Here is a 9350-nt window from a genome sequence, read left to right as displayed (position 1 = left end):
AGGGCCACCGAATTCAAATCTGAATTGGAGTTGAACTGCTTAAGCCAGAATATCATTTCTTCAATAAAGAGTTTACCCGCTCTGCCAGAAGGTAGTTTAAAGATATTTTTCCTAAAATGCACAACTTCGTTATATATTTTATGTATTTCGTCGCAAAAACTCTGGTGGCTCATATTTCCCCACATCTTAGATTTTATCGTTGAGGGCTGTACATTAAATTGTGGTAAACCTGGTTTTATTTTAATTTGTTCCGTATCATGGGGTCTTGAGTATGCAGATTAGCCTCCTCAGATATATGTAAATTCGCCTCCGCTTCATGATTGTTGACCTCGATATGCAAATTCGCCTCCATAGATAAAGCGCCTCTTTTGTCTTTCACATGCAAATTCGATTTCTTTATGCCATTATTGACTTCACCATTGGCGACTAACTCTCTGCTATTGTTGAAAGTTCGCGATATTTCCGACCCATATACCCATATCAACCCTGAGGTTGATATAGGCACTTTAAGTGTGCATGTGGAGGGAATATTAATTTTATATAAGAAACAATCAATAGCCGTTGCTAAACTGCTTAATTGGGAGGTTGTATTCATTTATTATATACACATCGGAAGAGAATGTTAGAGAAACGTAAACAAATTGGCGGCAAGATTTGGGAATTTAAGCGACGATGAAATTCAAGTTTTCCTTGATAAAAATACCCCAAAGTGCACCGAAAGGACGACAAACTTTGAAATAAATGCATTCAACGGTAGGCTAAGAATATAGGTTACAAAATGCAGGGTTTTGTTTTCGCCTTCCTGAAATAAAATGTTCGATACCGGATAGTTATTCAATTTTTTTTATAAATTGTACTCACTGACACTATAAATTACTAATAAATTCGAAAGTTGTGTTATCAGCACATAATTTATAGGACTCGAGTTCGCAGAGTAACTGTTAAATATGCATGTTTACAGCCATATCATTGCAACAATAGCGTACAAAAGAAATCATTCAGGCATAAGACGATTATATGAATAAAATTATACACCCTACAATTAAGCTTCTGGCTACGCCCATTAAAACAAACAATTTCAAAAGGAACTATAGAATTGCTGAATGTGAATGGATATGTAAATATTAGCCTTTCACCGTCTATGATTTCATTGCTAATTTTCGATATTTATAAGAAATCTATACTTAATTTCTTTTAGTACCATGGCATCACACTTTCTTTCTGCAAATATTCACCTTTTGAAAGATGTGAAACCATTCAAGGAAACAATCAAAGATCAAGACCCCCCAATCATTCAGCAGAGTAATTATTTAAAAACGTTCATGCTAAAAATCCTCCATGATAACTTGCATCAGGCCTATTTGGAGAACGGCGATAACGAACCTGGCCCTGCCTCTGCAACAACAAAAATGGCACCGAACCACATCCCGAATATTGAATATGACGTCATTATTGTTGGCGCTGGAATGTCTGGTCTTTCTGCAGCGTATGAGTTGAAGAGGGTAGGGCTAAAAGTAAAAATTCTGGAGCAGACTGATCGTTATGGTGGAAGAGTTTTCACTTATGGAAAAGATGCAGGCCTTGCACCTGGTCTATATGGCGAAGGTACACCTACTGAAGGCAAAATTTCTAAAGATATATCGCAATAAACTACCAACAATTTTCTTAGTTGAATTGTTTCTATACCCCTAGTATTTCCGACCATGCCATTAACACAGTTTATTGTCCCTCCTTTTCTGTGAAGACGCTGCAGGGTTTAACTGTATCACAAACTTTTTTGATATAAATCTATATAATTTGCGTTACTTTAAAATTCGCTAAATTATTGGAACTTTTTCGCTTGAATTTTTAGGCGGAGCGATGAGATTGCCTGATGGTGTTGGCTCGCCTGCCACTAAAACCCATTTTATGACCGATGGGTATATAGAGAAATTTGAATTAGAGACGAAAGCGTTTCCAAATTACGATGAAAAAGGCCTTTCCTATATTTACGGACTGAAGGAGCAATCAAACCGTATGAGATATTATAGATCTTAATAAATGTTTACTCTTACATGCTTTAATGCCCAATTGGAATACTAGTTTAATAGCGCAGGGGGCTGAAGGAGCAATCACGTGTATGTGATATTGTAAAATTCAAGAATAATTGAATAGTTTATAACCAACCAAATTTCGTGAATTAGGTCACACGCACACCCTGCATACCTCTGAAAATTAGTTTGAATAGATATGCATATGTATCGGCAAAATAGTTAACATGCACCGAAGACCGTAAGCGACGTTATATTCAGTTATGCAAATGTGCGAACGTAAAAGTTCTAATTGTGATTGGCTAGATGTATAATAATTGCAAATGAGACGATGTATGCTTTTAAGCATGTTGATGTTCGCTAAAAGTAATTAGTCGATTACAATATTTCAAAATTCGTTATATTTTCGGTATTTTCCATAAATTTTGTAGCATATAAGATTGTCGACAAAGCATCCCATATACCTGCACCTGAAACTATTAATTTTTGTATGACGTCGCGAAACATGCACAACATTGTGAGAAGTTAGAAAACAATTATAACTCGCATGCAATGCCGGTGTAAATTTTCATCTCATAAGATAGATCAAGACTATTAGTCCATGCAAGAGACATGCTTTCTCTCAGCACAATTAATAAATATAGAGATATAAAGCAATCTTTTACAAACAAAAATTTATTTAGTTGAAATTACCAAGCTGCGAGAATAGATGAACTTTTATAGAACTAAAAGTTTTACTGCCTTCAATGAGAGGACGCAGGGTAATCCATGAAGTCGAGCGAGTTTTAGGGTCTACATTATGTGAAATGAACTTGAATGTACATGCATAAGCTATACATAATGATCGATCAGTGTAAGGCCTGGTTCACACTAGCTCCTAAGAATCGGGGATCCATTATATTACTTTCCGATAGTCTCAGAAAAGCATTTTGCACACCAGCGGCCTCAGACAAAGCCCAAAGGGAATCCAAGACAAGTGTGAACCAGACCGTTTTAAGAATAGAATATATTTTAAGCATTCAACTTGCGTTGAAAGAACTTATGCAAAACAGAACTGCAAACTTATTTTCGATTATGAATATGTCACACCTGACACTAAACGTTCAACCAATGAAGGCCTGGCATTTTACGGTTACGAACGAATTTGGCAGTCCCAGCCAATAGGGAACAATGATCTTAACGTAAGTTTCGTTCGTTAATGAGGTTATAAGTCCTTCGGTGCATGTTAACTAATTCAACCACTAGTGTTTGTAACTGATTTGCATATCTATTCAAATCTGATTGATTACAAATTCATTACACATACAGTGGCGTAGCCAGCCTGATGATTTTGTCCCACTATGTAAATTTCGAGTTATTATAATCATTCATGTCTTCAGAAATCTATTGTTTTCACAGTCAGGGAACACCAAAATATCAGGCTGGCTACGTTACTGTTCACATAAATGTTATATTCAATCCAACAAGCTACTGGTGTAAACATTACTTACAGATCTCATACGCCCTAAATATTTCGGTAGCGAACTATTCTCCCCCACTATTCAACCCTAAATAAAATGCCCCACAGCGCGTCCTTTTTTGGCTGCTTTCTTTCTTCTAAGAGCTGGATTTTATTTTCTTATTTGAAAAAATCTTTGGTCATGGATGATGGCACGTTGACCTTGATTTTCCTATATTAATTATACTATTGTCAAATCATATATGTTTAATTTCTCATGTAATGGAATGGATTAATTTTGTCATTGCCCTGCAAAAGAAAGAGATTCTAGCAATTCGCAAAACGGCAACTATTTTGAGCTGTTCAACGACAAATTCTGCAACTGATGTTCCTTAATTAATTTCTTGCTTAGGTTGGGAAAGCAACCATTTTGCAACTGTTTGGCCAGATTGGAGGAAAGGGATTAGTGGCATCCCCATTAACGATATCGGTATTGTATAGCTATACAGGGTATCCCAAAAAAAAGCAACCACTTAAATATGCAGAACATTAATACAGCCCTAAAGCGCAGTAGATAAGCACCTCTGGGAATGGGAAATGGCTATTAATCCTTCATTTACAATGCTAAAAATCATTTTAGCTGAACTATGGTGCAAACCCGAACAATATTAATATTCTTGCATATTTAAGTGGTTGCGTTTTTTTGGGACACCCTGTATATCAACACCTGTAGCTCAGTGGCAAGAGCATTGCATCAGCGTCGCAAAAGCGTAGGTTCGATTCCTGCCGGAGGACCTATGGTTGACTCACTTTTCCATCGACTGTTCCTGCTTGAGTTTGAAGTGTGTATAATTCCACTCGATATATAACATATATGATTATTACAAAAAAACAACCGGTGTTGTCACAAATCAATTGATTGCCTGGTTGAATAATAGACCAGGAAATCAAAGTGTGGGAACGTTGGATCAACATTTGGAGCCAGTTTACATTGGAAAGCTTTCTGGAGAGCAGTAAAGAAGTTATCTGTGCAAAATTAACAAAGGAGGATCAAGATTCCTTGGATGTTACGATGCTTGGCAAACTTTTGCCCTGGTCCAACGATGCGGTTCGTGGATACTCTGTATTTACGTATACACAACAGCTGGACCAGTCATTGGTTGAGTATCTTCGCGATCAACTGGGAAACTGGTGGTCAGCTGATATGCACACCCTAGTGGGCGGCATGCACAGTTTGCCAGAAGCTTTCTTCAAGTGCAAAGAACACCCGTTGGTTACTGACGATATCCAAAAGCAGAAACAAGTTTACAAAATTTGTTATTATTCATCACCCTCTCAGCCAAACAACGATTATGTCATTGTTTCCTGCTATGCAAATCCTTGCAAATGTTTCCTGCTATGCAAAGAACAGGAATCTCACTACACAGCACGGGTAAGTTTATTCAGTTTTGTAGCCTGCATGACGACTTGGTTCTGCTATAAATTTTAAAGGTATTTTAACTATTCATTTCTTTCATTGATTTCACAGTCATCGAACAGCAAAAGTAGCAAAGGAAGACTATTTTTATTATTTTTTTTATCCCTGCTAACTTTTGTAACACATATCGCAACACATTATGTCAATTGCCATATGTATGATTGAAATGTTAAGCAGTACATTTATGATGGGAATTCGGTAGAAAATATCGCTTTTTGGGCTTTCATCTAGCTCTGATGACTTGTTAACTTATTCTAAACAAAAGATAGTTATCACGTTCGAAATTCCCCTGAAATATTGAAAATGTAGCTATAAATATTACATGCTTTATATTCATAAAGATGTAAAAAAAATTGGCCATGAAATTAAAAATCTGGAAAGGTGTATTGTGTATTTCTACAAGCTGAAAAGGGCTATTGTGTATTTCAATCAGAAGTTTTTCGCTTGAACATTCAAAAATTCTGCCCAAATTTCTTTCGGTCCGAACTGAACAGGAAGACAACTTTACTGCGCCGGACACTTCACGCTTCGTGGTTCGTACATTTAAAAGAAAAACAGGTTGATGTTTTATCGTTATCAATTATTTGATGTAGGCTGTTATCATCACCACTCAAGTCAACATATTGCGGCAAATTACGTTTGAGCCAATTCAACCAACCCAGGAAGACAGGGAGGCCCTCAGAAAGAGTCATCAAGCCATTGAAGACATGTTCACAGCACCTTCCACAAAGATTATCCTGCAAACCAAGACCAGATTCTGGGAAGAAGAGAAGTACGATATCCATGGTGGATTTTCTAAGACCAACCTACCCATTGGACAAATACATTACGTAAAGCCCGATCCTCACTATGTGGATTCCACCAAGCAAGGAATAATTCTGATTTACACCTGGAAAAATGAAGCACTGCTTTTTGGTTCTTTGACTAAAGATCAGGCAAAGAAGGAGGCAATTGAGCAAGTTGGAGAAATTCACCCTGAGATCAAAGAAGAAGGAGCAGTTGAAAAATGTATTGTCCATGCTTGGTACAGCCAACCCTCTTATCAAGGTGCCTATGGACTCTTGAAGACTACTCAATTCAACAATGTCAGGTGCGTTGTAGTCGTGAAAATATTACATAGGATTAATTCCATGCACATTGCACATTTACATGCACATGGTAAGAATTATTTTATATACTCTGAAAGATCGATCAATAAATTGACGGTTCAATTCAATAAATTTTAAAATTATGTGTCGTATTGATTTATCCCAGGATTAATTCTCGCCAATAAAGTCAATACTTCGGTTTATATACGAACTGGTCTAACTCAAACGTGTTAAACTACATGATACGTCTGTTTTTGTGAGACAGCATGCTGCCATGGAGAAAAAGCAAACTGAAAGAATTTGGCGTCTCCGGCATAACTCTTTTCCTTATAACTTATACAGATATTTGTGGGAACCAATGGGTAATGTGCATTTTGCTGGCGATATCATATCATTTACGGCTGGCTGGATTCAAGGAGCTGTGGAAAGTGGCTTTAAATCCGCTTATCAAGTTTACGCACGTCACATGAAGAGAGTTAAACTGGGAGGGAGATGTTAACTATACGGATTTACTAAAAATAAACGATATCATCGAAAAACTGCATAGCAAATATCATAATAATGGTTGGTAATTATCTGGGTTAAATAAATAGTGATTTCTTGATCAAACTATGTCCTATAAGAAAACGGTAAAACGGTAAAAATAAAGATTTCTTTGGAAAGGATTTGTGTAACAGTTACATGAATCAGAGTCTTGCCGGGATCTGGACTAAAGTCACTCGCCATGTAAATTCAAATAATCACAACGCCTTGCAGAATGGTGTTGATCCTTACGGGCGCTGACTTGCGCCGCAATGCATCAATTAATTAGGAGGTAGTGGATTTGTTAATAAACAATGTGAAATCATCAGTTCAATCCTCGGAGACGATATTGGAGTATCAATTACATTCACGTTTTCACTAATAATGTTCCAAGAACTTCACAAACTCCAACTGCTACTGTTTTTTTATATTCACAAAAAATTGGATTTGCACTGAAAGATTTTCAACACAATGTATAGCCTAAGCACGTTAAAAACAAGTAAAATTTTTAAAACACAACTTACGGAGACATATGGGTAATACGTCGCATTTTGGTCAAGTCGAATGCAATTCAGACAATAGATGAGATGAAAGTCAATAAATAAGTTTTGTCTGACCCAAATCAAATGTATATAGTCACCCCTGATGAAGACACTAGACCGGAGTGTCGAAACGTTGGCTCGTGAAAGTTAATCTTTGTGTGGTGATTACGTTCATTTATTAAAACCAGAGTAGCGATAATTACGATCGATAAATTTACAGTAGGTTATATAGCTGTACTGCATGCAGGGGCGCCGGAATATCGATAATAACGGGGACAGATATTCATATATTCGTGTTCGCAGATCGTAAAAACAATCGATTTCAAAAGGAGTTAATAATGCAGAACACGAATATATGAATATCTGCCCCCGTTATTATCCATATTCCGGCGCCCCTGACTGCATTGGTTTTAGTTAATTTTCTACCCTCGTACATTGCAAGTCAACAGACTATAATTATAAAACATAAATCAGAAGCGAATTGAATTCGACAGTTTTGGGTTGTGTGAACAGACACTATGACCTAAAAATTATGATAAACGGAAAAACTGAGAGTGAAAGACATAATTTATTCATTACGTATGTAGGAGGAGCTGATTAGGTTGTATGCTTCCTATACCATATGTTTCGTGTCTCAACAAGACGTGGATGAAATGTAATTAGCATAGGTAGTCATGCCATCGCGAGTACAACTGGACTTAATACTACGATCGAGTGGTGTTTGAATATTTTGCCAAAATTAGACGTACATCACAAGTGAAATGGATTCGACAAAATTAGAGCGTATGAGCAAATCTTATAATCTTATAAATTTTTTTTGTTAAATTTCCTTCACTGAAAATTATGGTAAACGGAAAGACCAATATCACAAGGGATAAAGAATTTATTCATTACGTGAGTAGGAGGGCCGAGGAGCTAGCTAATAGGCCTCTAAGCTTCCCATACCATAGTGTTTGGTCTCTACAGGACGTGGATGAAATATAATTAGCATAGATAGTCACGAGATGGCGAGTGCAACTCTGGTTAAAATCAGTTCGCAAAATATTCAATCATTACGAGTGCTGTGAATTCCTAACTTCATATAATTATGAACAATATGGCTGATCCCATTACTATTTTATATGTTCATTATAATCATGATATAAAATCGTTACGTTTTCAAAGCCCTCAGTTGTCGAAATCTTTTAGGACGCAATTTCTAATGCATGCATGCATACGTTTCTTGTCAAATTATACGCCTGCATGCCAGACTTTTATCAATTCAGTTTGCAGTATTCAGTGTGTTCGTAGTTTGAGTGAAATATTTTCGTTTATGTTTTAGTTAATTCAGGACTGTTTATATTTTTTATGCAATTAATTTCCGCCGTTTTATTTTGGGCAAAATAATTATTTGTGCTGCAGCACGTAGTTATATGCACTGTACTCTTCTAGACCAATCAGCATCCAGTAGTTTTAACATTCTAATAATAACCAAATAATTGGAGCATACGACGTTCCATTCTGCTATCGTCATACATCGTCATATACATAGCTATATAATGAATCTTTGTTCATAGCTACATATATATCAGACTCATTTATTTTTCAACTTCAATCTCGAAGGAGTGCAGACAAGGTAACTGGTGAACATACATTGAACCGCAGGAAATTTTCAGGTATGCATTTAATTTCTGCTCGATAAATTGTGAACATGTTATTTTTTTGCATGAATGTCTTCCATAGCATATGTGAATTACAAGCATTTGTTGTAAAATTTCTAAATCACCTGCATATATACAGTTAGAATTACAGTTAGAATGAACTAATTGCAAGCCAATAATTATAATATATATAAGTTTGGTGTGCTTATATAGCTATAACTCGTTGTGTAGACCAAGCCAAATACCTCTGCGGTGGATAATTTAATTGTGTTATTAGCTACGTAACAAGACGCCTGTTCTGGCGTTAACTCCGGCGCACGTGCCAGTCTTCAATATAGAGCTTCTGAACAAAAACAGTACAGTTCGTATTCGCATTTTGATGCCTTGCGAACCTAAATGTTCGATCGCGAAATTAAGAAGCACGTCGTACTTTAAAAAGTATAGAAGTTCAATTGTTCAAAAATGTAAATAAACGGCATGATACATTCGCTTTGTCTTACACTTTGCCTTTGCAATTCGCGCTTATATAGTTATATTAAGTCTTCAATCCTGTGCAAACTACGACGTGTCAAAGCGCCCATACACGACCACATCATCTTGCTAAACGGCGAAA

General features: G+C 36.5%; 1 protein-coding gene across 1 annotated transcript; it reads left to right on the top strand.

Moving 5' to 3' along the window:
* The first annotated feature begins 4483 nt into the window (after positions 1-4483).
* On the top strand, positions 4484-6532 carry LOC114537117 (putative L-amino-acid oxidase YobN). Its single transcript, XM_028558254.1, has 3 exons — positions 4484-4900; positions 5539-6035; positions 6376-6532. Exons 1-3 carry the CDS (start codon positions 4541-4543, stop codon positions 6530-6532), a joined length of 1014 nt encoding a protein of 337 aa, XP_028414055.1. The 5' UTR covers positions 4484-4540.
* Positions 6533-9350: the final 2818 nt, after the last annotated feature.

The sequence above is a fragment of the Dendronephthya gigantea genome, unplaced genomic scaffold, assembly GCF_004324835.1.
Source record: "Dendronephthya gigantea isolate DGI-Jeju-01 unplaced genomic scaffold, DenGig_1.0 000150F, whole genome shotgun sequence".
Lineage (NCBI taxonomy): Eukaryota > Metazoa > Cnidaria > Anthozoa > Malacalcyonacea > Nephtheidae > Dendronephthya > Dendronephthya gigantea.
Note: the sequence above shows the minus strand (reverse complement) of the source record. Positions and strands in the feature narration are given on the sequence as shown.

What these genes read in the sequence shown, in the direction of transcription:
- LOC114537117 (XM_028558254.1), top strand. Translation starts at nt 4,541, where the DNA reads ATGCTTGGCAAACTTTTGCCCTGGTCCAACGATGCGGTTCGTGGATAC. An exon ending in AATCTCACTACACAGCACGG is followed by an intron (nt 4,901 to 5,538) that starts GTAAGTTTATTC and finishes TATTTGATGTAG; the next exon opens with GCTGTTATCATCACCACTCA. An exon ending in ACTCAATTCAACAATGTCAG is followed by an intron (nt 6,036 to 6,375) that starts GTGCGTTGTAGT and finishes TAACTTATACAG; the next exon opens with ATATTTGTGGGAACCAATGG.